We start from the raw sequence: 17,468 nt of genomic DNA, 5'->3' as shown, positions 1-17,468 counted from the left end.
ATGTTGATGTTGGATGTGGGAAGTGTTCCAGAGGCTCCCAGGGTTTTAGAAGAAACCTTTCACTGTTGCCTGCCATCATCTTTCCAGTCTTCATAGGTGAGGCTGTCCAAGGCTTAGGCGTGATGACAGATTTGTCCCCGGTTCTGCGTTCAATTGACCCGTTCTCTACATGCGTGTGTACAAATGGGAGAGGAGCCATGTCTTGGGGGCAATGCACGTGGCACGAGAATCAGCCCAGTGGTTTTATCTAGTCCTGTATCCTGTTCCATACAATGGCCAGCTGGTTGTCCTGGAGGACCAATAAACAGCATGGAGTCCATGGCACAGTCATTCAGAGGTTGACTAGTCTCTGAATATGGTGGTCCTCTTTATTCACTGAGTCTGGTAGCAACTGCTGAACCTTTTTTCAAGCTGTCTGTGCTAGTGGCCTTCATTGCATCCACTGGCAGTGAATCCTACAATTTAAAGGAACATCTTTTCTGGTACAGATACATGCACCTGCTACGATCCTCAGGCTAACCTCTGCTGGTTGTTTCTCCATTTAAGGGTCTGTCCTGACATCCTTTAAAGGCTCTGTCTGTCCTCTCTAGGGAACAGGCTCGTTGCAGGAGAGAAGAAGAAGAGTTGGATTTATATCCCCCCTTTCTGTCCTGTAAGGAGACTCAAAGGGGCTTACAATCTCCTTGCCCTTCCCCCCTCACAACAAACACCCTGTGAGGTAGGTGGGGCTGAGAGAGCTCAGAAGAACTGTGACCAGCCCAAGGTCACCCAGCTGGCGTGTGTGGGAGTGCACAGGCTAACCTGAATTCCCCAGATAAGCCTCCACAGCTCAGGCAGCAGAGCGGGGAATCAAACCCGGTTCCCCAGGTTATACAACTGCTCTTAACCTCTACGCCACTGCTGCTCCCAGGAGGAGGGGTTATCTCTAGAAAGTCCTACAGAACTACTTTATGTGACTGGGTATTAATGGAATGTAGAGTGCAAGCATGTTTATTGGGGGGGCATAACTTTATTTAATGTGTGATTTGTAAGCCCCCTTGATCCATGAGGAAAAGCGGGATATAAGCATTTAGACTTAATTAGCTGATGGAGTGAAGGAGTGCTGCTGCCTTGCAGGCAAAATACCCCAGCTCCAGTCCCTGGCCTTTCTGGGTAAAGGATCTGCGGAAGTGGGCGTGTGGCCTTCCACCTGCAAAGCCTGTGGTCTGCTGCTTGACACAGATCGTGCCTCTCGCAGAGAAGGCCACGAGGAGCTGGTTTTTATACTCTGCTTTTCTCCACTTTTAAGGAGACTCAGAGCAGCTTACAGACTCCTCCTTCTCCCCATAACAGACTCCTTGTGAGGTAGGTGGGGCTGAGAAAGTTCCAAAGAACTGTGACTAGCCCAGGGGTAGGGAACCTGCGGCTCTCCAGATGTTCAGGAACTACAATTCCCATCAGCCCCTGTCAGCATGCTGGCAGGGGCTGATGGGAATTGTAGTTCCTGAACATCTGGAGAGCCGCAGGTTCCCTACCCCTGGACTAGCCCAAGGCCACCTGGCAGACATCGCAAGGAGGAGCATAGAATCAAACCCAGTTCTCCAGACTAGAGTGCACTGCTCATGTGGAGGAGTGGGGAATAAAACCTGGTTCTCCAGGTTAGAGTCCACTGCTCTTGACCACCACGCCATACTGGCTCTCAGCCCTACCCCATCCCAGTGTCCAGTTGGCCTGCCGAGGTCATCTGCATTTAAAGTTTGTCCTGTTTGTGCCATGTGAGGCTTCTCAGCTCCGTCCTCTGCATTCCCCCCAGCCTTTCTGGGCGCTGGATTACATTTCTCTGTGCTTCTTGCAGACTCGCAGAGCACCTACAGCCAGCCGACGGCGGTGTATGGCCAAAGCCAGCCCCAGAGGCAAGTGACTCCCATTAAACCGGTACAGACTGTGAACGCTCCGTTGTCCGCCTACAGCACATACCCGACGGTGACGACGGGCCAGCAGAATACCTCCGCGTCCTCCATCCACTCCTACACTCCTTCCTCCTCCTCATACAACTCTTCTTCGTACAACACCTCTGCTGTTTCTTACTCTGGTAAGGCCTATTCCCACCCCCTTATCCCTCTGGGGTTGGGAAGAGGGAAGCCACGTCAGACGGGAACGCTGTGTTCTCTTCCTGCCTCTAGGTTCCAGCTACTCCACGTACGACGCAGCTGCTGGGTACCCAGCGGCCAACGCTTCCTACTATCAGCCCGCCCAGCAGCCTCTCGTGCAGCAGCAGCATCAGCAGCCGCCTCCCCAGCAGCAGCCCCCCCCAGCGCAGCCGCCAAAGCCTCTGCAGGGCTCTCTGTGGAGCAGTGGCAGCAACCCTGTCCCGAGCGGCGGCTACAGCAAGAAGCCACTATTTCCCCCCAAGCTGCTGAAACCCAAAGGGCCTCCCAAACAGCCTCAGCTCCACTACTGCGAGATCTGCAAGATCAGCTGTGCCGGCCCCCAGGTGAGCCACTCTGACAGGCCCCTCCCCGTCCAGCTCCTTTGACCCGTGTTCTTGTCCAGATTACCTTCTTGAATGCCGTAGCGGAATGCGGAACAGCACTTGCTTGAGAAGAGAAGAAGAGTTTGGATTTATACCCTGCTTTTTTCTCCTGTAAGGAGTCTCAACGTGGCTTACAAACTTTTTTCCCCATTCCTCTCCTCACAGCAGACACCTAGCGAGGTAGGTGAGGCTGAGAGAGTTCTGAGAAAACTGTGACTGGGCCAGTTCATGTGGTCGAGTGTGGAATCGAACCCGGTTCTCCAGATTACTGTTCACTGCTCTTAACTACTACACCATGCTGGCGGAAGGCCCTCGGTTTAATCCCTGCAGTCTCTAGTTGAAAGGACCAGGTGCTAGGTGATGTGAAAGGCCAGAAACCCTATGGCGATGATCTCAACGGGCCAACTTACCCTCTAATCCTTCCCCGATGCTGTGCAGAACTTCCAAAGCGCTGCATGGTACTGAGCTGCCCAGGATATCTCCTCCTGGCAGGCAGCCCCTTATCTTCATGGCACCAGTAAGATGCCCGTGCATCTTACAGGGAACGTTTCAATGGGCCAGTGGTCTGGCTCGGGTATAAGTCTGCTTCTCCGTTGAGCGAGAGGACATCTGGGTATTCTTCATCAACCGGTCAGGGAGGCAGGAGTACCTCTGGCCAGGACTACCTTTCAGCAGCTTTGGCTCCACCCATTCTTATCTAATCCTTTCATAAAAAATCCTGCCTTTCCTCCATGGCGTGCAGGACTTGCGCAGTTCTCCTTTCCCCATTTTGCCTTCTGTTTGAGGGGACGGCTGCGTTTTGACCAGTTGTCTGTGCCGGGTCTAAGGACACACTCGGGTCTTGCTGGAATAGTCAGGTTTCAAACTGGGTCTTCTCAGTCCTCTAACCCAGGGTCCACCCCATGTATTTTACAAATATCCCAGGGCCCAGCATTGAACCGTGGCCGGGTCCAGCTTTATACCTCTGGCTCTGCTTCCAGAGCTCCACCTCTGAAGTCACGTGGCCTTTGGAGGCGGAGCCTGCAATTTAAAGCTGACCCAGCGAGGCTTCTCTGTGCTGCCAGTTGCTCCGGGGCGGAGATAAGAGCAAGAGGCGAGGAGGAGGGCAGACGGCCGCAGCCCGGGGGTGGTCCACAGGCCGTACTTGTGACCCCTGCTGTAACCACTAGATCAGCATACTGGCTGACCATAATTGTCCCTTGTCTAGAGGGAATGTATTTCTTTGCCAGCCCCCTTTTTTCCCTTGGGCGCTGGGGACCGTAAACGAAGAGTGTTCAAAACGCGTTCTCCCTCAGTGGCTGTTTTTCTCGCTGGCAGACTTATCGGGAGCATTTAGAAGGACAGAAGCACAAAAAGAAGGAGATGGCACTGAAGACGGGGAACCAGGCGGCCGGCGGCCCTCGGGGGATTCAGACCCAGCTCTTTTGCGAGCTCTGCGATGTGTCCTGCACCGGAGCAGATGCTTACGCAGCCCACATCCGAGGAGCCAAGCACCAGAAGGTGAGGGGGCAGACAGGTGAATTCAGAGCTCAGCATCTGACTGGAATGTTTCTCTAGAACCGTGGTGGCAAACCTTTGGCACTCCAGATGTTATGGACTACAATTCACATCAGCCCCTGCCAATTGGCCATGCTGGCAGGGGCTGATGGGAATTGTAGTCCATAACATCTGGAGTGCCAAAGGTTCGCCACCACTGCTCTAGAAGGTGTTAGGAGGTGGAAATGCATGCTACCTGGATATATGTGATTTATGTTGTTCACCGCCCAGAGCCCTTCGAGGGTAGGGCGGTATACGAAACCCAATAATAAATAAATAAATAAACCCGGGTGAGAGGCGGAGCGGCAACAGCCCTGCTTCCTCTCAGACGTGGCCCAGATTGGCTGTGCCTGGCCTCCCAGTACAAAATTCACAAACCCTTAAACACAGTGAGTCTCTTATGTTTGTGGATAAAAAAGATGCAGAACTCAAACACTACTTGGATAAGTTCTTGGTCTTGTCTGAAAGAATCTGAGGGCTTGAACTCGCTTTCTGTGCGAGCATCCCCTGTCAGAAGGTGCACAGAACCCTGCTTGGGGCATTATATTAAGAAGTGGAGGATTCTGAAGCACAAAAGGATTCCCCCTTGGAATCCTAACTTCGCAGGAATGTCCGTGGCTCATATCTGTGGGTTCGTCAGGTTTCCTGACAATGAAGAGAAGAAGAGTTGGGATTTATACCTCACCTTTTTCTCCTGTAAGGAGACTCAAAGGGGCTTACAAACTCCTTTTCCCTTCCTCTCTCCACAACAGACACCTTGTGAGGCAGGTGGGGCTGAGAGAGTCTGGAGAGAACTGTGACTGGCCCAAGGTCACCCAGCAGGAATGTAGGAGTGCGGAAACGAATTTGGTTCACCAGATAAGAATCCGCTGCTCATGTGGAGGAGTGGGGAATCAAACCTGGTTCTCCAGATCAGAGTCCACCATTCCTAACCACTACACCACGCTGGATCTCACTGTGTGCCTCCTCTTTCTCCCTTGGCTCTGACAGCTGCCCCCCCCCCCCTCCCCTCCAATAACTCTTAAACAACATATTGTTGAAGGCTTTCACTGCTGAAATCAACTCTCTGTTGTGGGCAGACCACGGATGCACTTCTTGGGACACCCGCAGCAGCCAGCTCTTAAACAGTGGGGTGCTGGGTGGTTTCCGGGCTGTATGGCCGTGTTCTAGCAGCATTCTCTCCTGACGTTTCGCCTTCATCGGTGGCTGGCATCTTCATGCCTTCGACAATACAGCTCTTAAACAGTTTATCAGGTATCTGTTTCTATTTCCATGCCACTCTCCAGGGAGGTGCTTCCCAAAGCCTCTCTTAAATCCAGAGGCCCAGGCCCCTACCCTTGGGCTGACATAATTATTCATTTACTAAAACGTGCCCTAATTTTCCTTTGTGGTTCCTTCTAAAATAAAGCTACGAATAATGCAATGAAACACACACACCCTTAGCCGCCCCTCTCCCCCAAACACCTGCAGCTTAAATGTGCTGAAAAATGCAGGCAAGTGAGAAAACCTGCTCTGTACGATGTTTTAACGCACCGTCCATTTAAAACAAGGAGATAGGAGCCTGCATCGTCCGCATCTCCATGCCAGCTATGGTTGGGCCCCTGCATCAGTTGATGCACCTGAGTCGCAGCGTTCGCTACTCAGCCGAGCCTGAAAGGAGTGGGGCGGCCTCTTGACCTGGGTTGTTGACTCTCTGGTGGGCGGACTTTGTACATGGGGTAGCCGAGAGCTCTGGTCGAAGGAAACCTTGGGTGACTGCAACACCACATAGAGATACCTCCTCCCTTCAATCACTTAAAAATGTTACCCAAAACTGCTCACACAGAAGGGGAGCAGAGGGAGCAACATCTGGCACTGTCCAACAGAAGTGGACATTGGGAGGTCCAGGCTGATCTTCCCTTACCAGTTGTGCTGGCTGGGCAGGGCTGGGGTGCTGCCACAGCAGCACACAGTACTGAAGAGGCTCAGGGCTGGGCTGCTGGCAGTTCAACAAAGAGTAAAATCTAAGGTATTGCCGAAGGCTTTCACCGTCGGAATCACTGGAGTGTTGTGTGGTTTCCGGGCTGTATGGCCATGTTCTAGTAGCATTTTCTCCTGACGTTTCACCTGCATCTGTGGCTGGCATCTTCCAGCTGCCAGCCACAGATGCAGGCGAAACGCCAGGAGAAAATGCTTCTAGAACACGGCCACACAGCCCGGAAACCACACAACACCCCAGTAAAGTCCAAGGTTACCAAGTCCACAGGAGAGTCCAAAGAGCAGTCAATCAGGCCAGGAGTCAATTGCCAGGAATACATACTGCAACCAGGAGAATCCAGGAATCAAGGTCAGAAGCCAGTTCGTTGTCCAGTCAGGTCTGGAGACAGCAGTGGTGCGCAGACAAGGGCAAACTAGAATCCACTTTGCAACCAGTTCCTGCAGAAGGCTTTGTATTCCTCAGAGCTACTTGCTTGGGGCTGCTCCGGCAGAAGGCTCTGGGTAAGGCCTAACCCAGGGGTCTGCACCTGCGGCTCTCCAGATGTTCATGGACTACAATTGGCCATGCTGGCAGGGGCTGATGGGATTTGTAGTCCATGAACATCTGGAGAACCGCAGGTTGCAGGCCCCTGGCCTAACCTGTCGTCTTTCTGAGCGGCGTGTCTCCTTTAAGGCCAGTCTTAATCTCTGTCTGCACCTCAGGCTTGCATTTGGAGACTCAGAGCTGTTATCATGGTCTTTAGCCCTGCTGATTAGTTCTGTGCCAGAAGCATGTGTGGGTTCAGCCACTACTGGCTCAGCTGGCATCTCTCTGTGTGGCTCCGTTAACGGTGTGTGTGTGTGTGTGGGGGGGGGATGACGACACTAGTGTTCTTGCCTGGACAGAGGTGCTCCAGCTGTTGTGCTCCTCTCCCTCCTTTGGTGTTGACGGCTGATAGTGGGTCCTTCCTCCGGCTTCTGCAGCAGCAGGCCTAACTTGAACGTGGCTCTGGCTGAGGCAAAAACTCCTCATGTGACAAAATGTGCTCACTCAGCAATAACCTTCCCCCCCCCACATCATTTATATTCCATTTTTCCACCCCAATGAGGAAACCAAAGTGCCTTACGACATCACTTCCTCCTCCGTTTTATCCTCACAATATCCCTGTGAGGTTGGTTAAACTGAGAGGTTGTGCCTGGCCCAAGGTCACCTCCACGAGAGAGTGGGAACAGAACTTAGGGCTTCTGGGTCGTAGTCTGGCGCTCTTAACCTCTGCGTGATGCCGGTCCTTTAACCTGCCCGGCCGCCTGCACAAAGCAGCTTGGCCCACTTCAGCAAAAGTGCTGTGTGAGTGCAAAGTCCCGCGGGCCCCTTCCCGTGTCTCAGCCAGCGTCGCCTTTTAAATGAAGCTCGAGGGTCTTTTCTGCACCACGTCTTTTCTCTGTGGTGACTCCACCGGTCTGTTGCAGGTTGTGAAGCTGCACACAAAACTGGGGAAGCCCATCCCATCCATCGAGCCCGTGGTGGTCAACTCCTCGTCGGGCCCCGCCAACGGCTCAGCCAGCAAACAAACGCTCCACGCCACCACACTGGCCAAGCAAGCCCCAGGGATAACGAACAGCGCGCTCGGCTCAAACAAGGCGTCGCCAGCAAAGAAACCTGTCGCTGTAACCAAGCTGACGTTTACAGGTATGAATTCCAGAGGGAACCTGGCATCGCATGTGGGGAGTCTGCTGATACACAGAGGCAGCAAAACTCTTGAGTGGCAGAGTTAGAAGAAGGAGAAAAAGAGTTTGGGTTTATACCCCACCTTTCTGTTCTGTAAGGAGTCTCAAGGTGGCTTACCAGCTCCTTTCCCTTCCTCTCCCCACAACAGACACCTTGTGAGGTACTTGGGGCTGAGAGAGTTCTGAGACAACCTTGACTAGCCCAAGATCACCCAGCAGGCTTCATGTGGATGAACAGGGAAACAAATCTGATTCACTAGATCAGAGTCCGCTGCTTGTGGAGTAGTGAGGACCCAAAACCAGTTCTCCAGATTAGAGTCTACCTGCTCTTAACCACTATGCCACGCTAGAAAAGAGAAGGAAGGAAGGAGGGAGGGAGGGAGGGAGGGAGGGAGGGAGGGAGGAAGGGAGGGAGGAAGGAGGGAGGGAGGGAGGAAGGAAGGAAGGAAGGAAGGAAGGAAGGAAGGAAGGAAGGAAGGAAGGAAGGAAGGAAGGAAGGAAGGAAGGAAGGAAGGAAGGAAGGAAGGAAGGAAGGAAGGAAGGAAGGAAGGAAGAAGGAAGGAAGGAAGGAAGGAAGGAAGAGGGAGGAAGGAAGGAAGGAAGGAAGGAAGGAAGGAAGGAAGGAGAAAGGAGGAAGGAAGGAAGGAAGGAGGAGAAGGGAGGGAAGAAGGAAGGAAGGAAGGAAGGAAGGAAGGAAGGAAGGAAGGAAGGAAGGAAGGAAGGAAGGAAGGAAGGAAGGAAGGAAGGAGGCCATTAGATCGAATGCTGTTGCTGTCCTCAATCATAAGCCTGACGGAACAGTTCTGTCTTACAGGCCCTTCCAAATGGCACCAAGTCTCGCAGGGCCCAGGTCTCACTTGGCAGAGTGTTTAACCAGGGTGGGGCCAGAGCTGAAAAGGCCCTGGCCCTGGTTGAGGACATCAACATACAGCCGAACTTACAGAAACCTATGGAAATCAATGCACTCCCGGTTGTATACCCGACTGCACATTATCAATGTAATGCCAAGTAATATCTATTTTATAATTAATTTACTGTTTCAGTGTTTCACATGTAACACACTAATTACAATTATATACATTTTTCAACAGGTTTTAAATATTATTGTCCGCTTTAACACCAAATCCTCTTCTCATTCTGTGATATCATAGAATCTGAATAGTATTGTATTAACCACATACAAACTTTTAGTATGGAACAACATTCATCATATCAGATAATCATGTCCATTATTTTAAATGTTCATCATCATGTATTTTAATCCAGATGGATCTTGCTATGCGGGAATCATCCCGTCATCCATTACTCACGAGGTACCATTGGGTCTCCTTCAATGTGATTCATTCAGAAAATGCGCAAGTGAAGGTAGCAAGTCTCCTTCCAAGTACTATGTACTATAACCGGTCTCCTTCTGAGAAGTGTTCAAACCGCTCCACGCGTTTAGATAGCGTTTTCGTCACTCCTTTCTCTATATTTTTTCAAGGACTAGCCATGCAGGGTTCTAGTGAATAGAACATACCTATTACTCATTCATCAACAACTTCATTATGTTAGTATAATTTAGTGCCATGTCCATATCTTCATACATACGATTTATCAATACATACGATTTATCAATACATACGATTTATCAATCTACATAACATATTATTATTATCCCTCATTGTAATATACGTATACAAAAGTAACTTACATCATTCCAGATGCAGTTATTGATTCCCAAAGGCTTTTTCTTAGTCTTGCAGCCTGCCTGGTACAACCTCCTAATAAAGCTGCCAGCTAATCCTAATCACCTGTTGTATCTGTGACACTTGTGAATGAATTTAAAGATGTATGTACATATTTCCATATTTTATAAGTAACAGGCTAAATCTAGTTCTCTGTTTAAACCCGTTTGGTGGCTTTTAAAAATAAAAGTCCATCTGGCTTCTTGTCTCAGTATTAAAGTTTTCACATCTACAGTTTTCTCAATTGTGGGTCTATATTTATAGTATATTATAGTACATAGTACTCGGAAGGAGACTTGCTACCTTCACTTGTGCACTTTCTGAATGAATCACATTAAAGGAGACCCAATGGGTACCTCGTGAGTAATGGATGACGGGATGATTCCCGCATAGCAAGATCCATCTGGATTAAAATACATGATGATGAACATTTAAAATAACGGACATGATTATCTGATATGATGAATGTTGTTCAATACTAAAAGTTTGTATGTGGTTAATACAATACTATTTAGATTCTATGATATCACAGAACGAGAAGAGGATTTGGTGTTAAAGCGGACAATAATATTTAAAACCTGTTGAAAAATGTATATAATTGTAATTAGTGTGTTACATGTGAAACACTGAAACAGTAAGTGAATTATAAAATAGATATTACTTGGCATTACATTGATAATGTGCAGTTGGATATACAACTGGGAGTGCATTGATTTCCATAGGTTTCCTGGTTGAGGACGGCCAAACAGTTTTGGGGCCAGGGATCACCGACAAGTTGTTATCAGTGGAGCATCATGCTCTTTGGAGAATGTATCAGGAGAGGCAGGTCTGTGGCTTTTCTTTTTCATTTTTAAAATAACCTTGGGGGAAGGTTTCGGGGGGGGGGGGCTGTTTCTGGCGTGCACAAGATACCCTGTTGACTGCCCACCGTCCACCAGAGGCTGTTAACTTCCTGAGCCCCTGAAGAAGTTCTTCCCGATAGCAAGGCCGACCACTGGCCCAGAATTCCCTTATCGGGCAGCTTTATACTATTTTTCAAACGCAGACTGAAGCTTCCTGGCGTTTGCAGTGGGAGCTCTGAGCCAAGGCCCTGCATCCATCCATCCATTCACTGATTAAGCTCTCCCCCTATCAAGAAGAAGAAGAAGAGGAGGAGGAGGAGGAGTAGTTTGGATTTATATCCCCCCTTTCTCTCCTGCAGGAGACTCAAAGGGGCTGACAATCTCCTTGCCCTTCCCCTCTCACAACAAACACCCTGTGAGGTGGGTGGGGCTGAGAGAGCTCCGAGAAGCTGTGACTAGCCCAAGGTCCCCCAGCTGGCGTGTGTGGGAGTACACAGGCTAATCTGAATTCCCCAGATAAGCCTCCACAGCTCGACGGCAGAGTGGAGAATCAAACCCGGTTCCTCCAGATTAGATACACGAGCTCTTAACTTCCTACGCCACTGCAGCTGATGAGTGCTTTTAACACAAATGTGCCTTCAGCCCCACTGAGAATGCTAGCCTGCTTGTATTTCCAGTGGCCACCCGGGGTGGCCGGTCAAAGTATAAAGTCCAGACCATGCCAAGCATCCAGATCCACTTGAAGCGTCCGGGCCAGAATGTTCACTCTGGCTTTGGCGGACTCTCGAGAGACATAATGTACATAAACAGAAGGATGAAGCAGGTGGGTAGGGCAGGGGTGTCCAACTCTGGCGCTTCAGATGTTCATGGGCCACAGTTCCCATCAGCCCCCGCTGGCATGACCAATTGGCCATGCCAGCAGAGGCTGATGGGAATTGTGGTCCATGAACATCTGAAGTGCCAGAGTTGGACACCCCTGGTTTAGGGTGTGGGGATGTCAGTCCCCCGCTCAGGCAATAAAATGCTTGTAGGCTTTCAAGGATTTTATTGAAGACATATGAGAGACAGAAGAAGACAGTTCTGGCGAAAAGGCGCCAAGCAGTTGATCATATGGATAGCATAATCCCCACCCCTACATGGGAACAGAGAGAGGCAGAAGTGTCCAGCCTGGAGGCTCTCCCCAGCCGCAGAACTCCAAGGCCAGCACTGTTGATAGCAAGGCACCTGCAGAAGCACTCCCAGACATGTCCCCCCTCCCAACAAGAGCATCCTAACAGGGGAACCCTTTAAAAATCTCCCCATCGAAGTCCACCAAGGGGTCCTGATCTGTGGACTGAGGGTGGGAGGAAGTTTTAATCCTATAAGTCAGACCTGGGCATTATACGGCCCGCGGGCCCTATCTGGGTCTCAGCGGATGACCCTGGACCGGTGCCCTAACCCCTGCCTTGCTGTGGAAGTAGCGATAGAGAAAATGTCTTTGCGAAACCCGCATGAAGGCCCGGTTGCCTTGGCTGCCAGCTTCTGCGGGGCTTTCAAAAGCGCCTCGCCCCCCTGCCTTTTGGCCCGGCCCTCCACAACATTTTCTGTTTCTTATGCGGCCCCATGGAAAAAATAATTGCCCACCCCTGCTATAAGTAATCCTTATCTCTCCTATTAGTTACCAGTTGGTTTGACAGCTTAGTAGGACATTATTGTTGTAATTCTTATCAATATTAGTACATTACATATAAAGTATACTAAGCATTAGATATGACAAACCTGTTACTATATATACTCGTGTATAAGTCGACCCGCATATAAGTCGAGGCACCTAATTTTACCACAAAAAACTTATCGACTCGTGTATAAGTCGAGGGTGGGAAATGCAGCAGCTACTGGTAAATTTCAAAAATAAAAATAGATACCAATAAAATTACATTAATTGAGGCATCAGTAGGTTAAACGTTTTTGAATATTTATTTCAAAGAAAAACAGTAAACTAGCTCTGTAAGCCCTGATTCTCCCTTTAAATCCACTCCCCTCCCTTGCATGCCACTCCTCACCCCCTCCCCTCACCCTCCTTCCCTTGCTTGCCACCCCTCCCTCTCCCTCCGCCAGGGTGGGTGGGCCATGTTCTTTCCCCTTCCCTTGTATGCCATCCCTTACTTCCTCCCCTCCCTCCCTCCCTCCCCTTCCCTTGCATGCCACCCCTCCTCCTCCCTCTCCTTCCTCTCCCTCTGCTAGGGTGGGTGGGCCATGTCCAGATGCCGGGCCCCCTCCCTTGCATGCCACCCCTTACTCCCTTACTCCCTCCCTTCCCTCACTCCCCTCCCCTTGCATTCCACCCCTCCCTCCCCTCCCTATTTTTTAATCTTAGTACAAGTTCTATTGAAGTCTTGCTTTGTAGGAGAAAAGATCATGATTTCAGTTTCAGTACACCAGTACACCATCAAGGGGGTTCTCCAGATTAGAGTCCACCACTTTTTACCACTACCCCACGCAGGAGAAAATGAAGCGAGCCCTAGGGTGATTTAAAGGGAGAATCTGGGGAAAATTTGAGGGTGCCTGTCAGGGAAGGAATGTTTATGTTAGCAGTACCAACATTTCAGATCTTTAGGAGACCCTCCTGATGATACCAGCCAGGTTTGGTGAAGTTTGGTTCGGGGTATCCCCATCAAAAGGGTATCCCCATCTACTATTAGCTTCCATTGGAAACAATGGGAGATGGGAGCACCCATTTTGGGGATCCATAACTTTGGATCCTCTGAACCAAATATCACCAAACCTGGCTGGTATCAGCAAGAGATTATCCTGATGATACCACCCATGTTTAGTGAAGTTTGGTTCAAGGGGTCCAAAGTTATGGACCCTCAAAATGTTGCCCCATCTATTATTAGCTCCCATTGGAAACAGTGGGGGATGGGGCACCCCCTTTGGGGATCCATAACTTTGGACCCCCTGAACCAAACTTCACCAAACCTGGCTGGTATCATCAGGAGTGTCACCTGATGATACCCTGAAATTTTGGTGCTGCTAGCCTAAAAACCACCCCCTAGTGGCCAACAAAGCAAAAACCCTAAAATATTTTTCTAAAATACACCTCACTCGCGTATAAGTCGAGAGGGGCTTTTTCAGCACAAAAATGTGCTGAAAAATTCGACTTATATGCAAGTATATACGGTACATTTAGAAATCAAATTATATAAGTAGTTTTCTAAGCTATTAATACCAAAATGTAACGAGATAAGATTTAACATAGATTTCTACATGTAAAGTAGAAGCATTTATTTGTTGGTATGTATGTTTTTTATATTAATGAAATTGTTAAAAAAAATCTCCGCCCTCTGCATGAAATAGTACAGTGTCTTTTACCATCTCTTTCCACTGAAGGGAGCTGAAGGGTGGAAACAAGTGCTGTTCTTGGGCGTCAGGGGAGGACGGCCCCCTCCCAATCCCTCCCTTAAACAGTCGTGCCTCTTTCAAATTTAGGAGCCAGCAAGCTGCAGGGGACCCCTGCGAAACAGGAAGCAGCGGCGAGAGCCACATCTCCCAAAGTGGGGCTTCCGGTGGAACAGCTGCAGCTGGATGGGGACAGCCCGGGAGAGCTGCTTGATGTGCATCCCGTCGGTTATGATTATGTGGAAGAGGTGAGGCCCGAACGTTCCTTCCGCATTGGGAATGGGTCAAGTGCAATCCAAGCCCTTGATGCTGTAAGAAACCACGACCTTCAGAAAGGAGGATCTGTGAAAGTCCTGTGTTTTAACTCAGTGTTTTAACGAATTCCTTCTGTCCTCAGGCTTCCAAGTGTTTACTATAACAGCAGTTATTAAAAAAAATATGGCAGTTGTCGTAGCTACAGGACGGGTCTGTTTAGACCTGGAGGTTGGAAGTGGGTATAAACTTTTAATGGCAGTTGGCAGTTGAGGTTCCTGTTTTGATTTAAATATATATATATATATATAATGCTCTGAGAGTTCCTTTATAATTATTGTTAGATTCAGATTCAGAGATCTTTATTAGGCATATACAACATAGGTACAAAAAAGAGTAAATCCAGTAGAGAACAGTAAAAGTAATGTGGACAAAAGCCCAGGGAACCTAGTTCAAAACGCGCAACAAAAATTTGGTTACGATTTCCGTTATTTCAGCCTCGGGATTGTTGAGCAGACAAATCATCTTTACACTGATTGTAATTGTTACTTGGCAGTGAACAAGAAATGCAGGGGAAAAAACCCCCAATAACCAATCCTTCCCCCCTCCCCCTTCCAACCCTGGGTTCTTCCCTGCCCTCTCTCCTGGGCCTAAGCTTGTAAGCTTGTTTTGGTGTTCAGTTTTGTGCAGCGCTTAACAATTGGGTGGTGTTTGATACATCATTTGAATAGAAGGAGTGGGGGTGAGGGGAAAAGAGTGTTTAAGGCCCCAGATCGCTTGTGTCCACTGAAGGGCCATTTTCTTAACTGGAGGACTGATCGGTTTGCGGGATCTGGCTCCCAAGCATGGCTCTTGGACAGATTTATGGAGGAGAAGTCGATCTATGGCAGGGGTAGGGAACCTGTGGCTCGAGAGCCACATGCGGCTCTTCTGCCCTTGCACTGTGGCTCCACGAGCCGAGCCGCCGGCCCCATCCTTGCCCGTCCTGCAGGCAGCAGGGCAGGCGCACCAACTGCCCATGGCCAGCTGGGCTGCACCACGGGCTTCCCCTCTCGCCCGCCCCGTTTGAGCGGGGCAGGCGCTTTCCCGGCAGCCGGTGAGGCCGAGCTGCTGGCCCCATCCATACGCTTCTCAGAATGAGCGGAGTAAAAGGTAAAAAAACCCAATATATACAGTGTTATCTTTATTTTAAATGTCAAAAATTATTTGCGGCTCCAAGTGTTTTCTTTTCCCATGGAAAACGGGTCCAAATGGCTCTTTGAGTGTTAAAGGTTCCCTACCCCTGATCTATGGCTACCAATCTATGGCTACCAATCTTGATCCTCTTTGATCTGAGATTGCAAATGCCTTAACAGACCAGGTGATCGGGAGCAGCATCAGCCGCAGAAGGCCATTGCTTTCACCTCCTGCAGGTGAGCTCCCAAAGGCACCTGGTGGGCCACTGCGAGTAGCAGAGAGCTGGACTAGATGGACTCTGGTCTGATCCAGCAGGCTAGTTCTTATGTTCTTCTTATGTTCTTCTTATGTTCTCTCTGCATCTCCAGCTGTACAGGTGAGGCAGGCAGTTCGTGCACTTGAAACCGTGAATGAACAATGACTAGCAGTCAGTAGAACTGGATAGCTTAATATTTTACTCAGTCACTAGTGTGAACAGAATCTACAAGTGGGGCTGTGAGACCACTATGGCTGCAGCCTCCACAAAAATAGGCCAAAGCATACAGGTATAGAAAGGTCTTTCCCAGCACGCAATTCAGATCACTGCAAGTTTATCTAAGCTCAGCAGAAAACCCACAATGAGCTGTGTGTATCCAGTAGCATCTGGCTTTGATAAATCTTCCTGAGGATGTGGCCTTTTCAGTGTACATAAAATTTGGAGCCAGCAGCATGGAACGGGGCAAGGGGGAAAGCGTGGACAGCAGTGTGAGGAGTGGGAAGGGTGGAGCCAGACAGGCTGTCCGTGGGCAGAGGGAAGAGGTCCGGGGCAAAGCTGTGCTCACTGAGAAATCTCACTGCTCTGGCAGCGAAGCAGAATTACATTTGTGCTACAAGTGGTCTTGCTTGTCGCAGGGAGACTGGAAAATGGAAGTGGGGCTGGAGGAAAAAGAAACGTTGTCTGCAACAGATGCCTTGTGTGTAATCTGTACCTTTTTTTACCTCTAAGACAACTCGAGCTGGAGAGGAGGCATAAAAACTCCCCAAATAAACTCTGTGGCTCACCAGAGCAGGGCTTTCCAGGCTCCTTTGGACCGCCTGTAGCTGACGATGCTTCCTCTGCCTTCCAGGTGCACAACGAAGAAGGGAAGATGATCCGTTTCCATTGCAAGCTTTGCGAGTGCAGCTTCAATGACCCGAATGCGAAGGACATGCACCTGAAGGGGCGGCGGCACAGGATCCAGTACAAGGTGTGGTGCAGTGGCTGTGTCCCCACGAGCCAAGCTGCATGCAGTCGTGTTGGCCTTCTCCCCCCCTTCCCTCTCCCTCTCCCTCTTCCCTTGCTTGCGGAAGGGTGGTATGGAAGACCCGTGACTTTCTGCGTGCAAAGGAGGTGCTCTGCCAGCGTCCTGCTTTGAGCCCTGGTGCTCTCCCTTGAGCCATTTGGAGTCAGATCCACCATCCCACCCAGTTTAGCGATGTCTCCTGTAATTGTGGGTAGCCTTAGGTATAGAAAGGTCTTTCCCAGCACGTAAAAGATTGTACTGGAGGCCTTCTGCATTCCCGGAAGGGTCCCAACCTCTGAGCCATGCCGTATCGCCCACCCCAAGCCAGATGTAGTACTTTTTAAAATTTAAGTGTAATTTATTTATTTGGTTGGGAGTTTTTTCCCCCCTCTGGATCAAGCTAAAGCAACTTATGAAAAGGTTCCCCATTACAACCCCGCCCCCAGGTCTGGACTAGCCTGGGGCTTGGAAGCTTCTAGGCCAGGGGTGGCCAACCTATGGCGCTCCAGATGTTCATGAACTACAGTTCCCATCAGCCCCTGCCAGCATGGCCAATTGGCCATGCTGGCAGGGGCTGATGGGAACTGTAGTTCATGAACATCTGGAGCGCCATAGGTTGGCCACCCCTGATCTAGGCTGTGAGCCCCTTCCAAAAAGTTCTTTGGATCCCACCCCAAGAGCTCTTCCCTCCCTGTGGAAAGGGAAGGGGCTGGATAGAAATCAGCCGAGGTCCGTGGTGGCGAACCTTTGGCACTCCAGGTGTTATGGACTACAATTCCCATCAGCCCCTGCCACCACGGACCTAGGTGGACGTGCAGCGTTTTCCTTCATTGCTTCCTCCGTGACAGCGACATCGGTCACGGTTATGATGCCTTTCCAGTCCAGCAGGACTGTTTAGCTCCAGCCCCCCCCCCCCCTAATTTTGTAGCACTTTTTAAAGTGTTGTTTTTGGACAAGTACTTGCAAATCCAGGCAGGAAGTTCAAAGCCCTGGTGACCAGGTTTGGGGGGGGGACGGGGGGGGGGGATAGGGCTAACACGTTGCCAACCACTTCTGTAGAGGCGTGGGGAGGCCTGTACCACGAAAAGTCTCCCTGCCG

The 17,468-nt window shown here is 50.0% G+C and overlaps 1 protein-coding gene across 4 annotated transcripts in view; it reads left to right on the top strand.

Annotated features, from left to right (window-relative positions):
• Window positions 1-17,468, top strand: part of LOC125432985 (zinc finger RNA-binding protein-like) — a 50,252-nt gene that overhangs the window by 15,124 nt on the left and 17,660 nt on the right. For all 4 annotated transcript variants that reach the window (XM_048497195.1, XM_048497194.1, XM_048497196.1 and 1 more), the window contains exons 4-9: window positions 1,835-2,071; window positions 2,163-2,473; window positions 3,830-4,012; window positions 7,475-7,694; window positions 13,770-13,927; window positions 16,214-16,333. In XM_048497195.1, the coding sequence (XP_048353152.1) occupies window positions 1,835-2,071; window positions 2,163-2,473; window positions 3,830-4,012; window positions 7,475-7,694; window positions 13,770-13,927; window positions 16,214-16,333 (1,229 nt within the window). The remainder of the gene's footprint in view (window positions 1-1,834; window positions 2,072-2,162; window positions 2,474-3,829; window positions 4,013-7,474; window positions 7,695-13,769; window positions 13,928-16,213; window positions 16,334-17,468) is intronic.

Source organism: Sphaerodactylus townsendi, linkage group LG05, assembly GCF_021028975.2.
Source record: "Sphaerodactylus townsendi isolate TG3544 linkage group LG05, MPM_Stown_v2.3, whole genome shotgun sequence".
NCBI classification, from domain to species: domain Eukaryota; kingdom Metazoa; phylum Chordata; class Lepidosauria; order Squamata; family Sphaerodactylidae; genus Sphaerodactylus; species Sphaerodactylus townsendi.
Note: the sequence above shows the minus strand (reverse complement) of the source record. Positions and strands in the feature narration are given on the sequence as shown.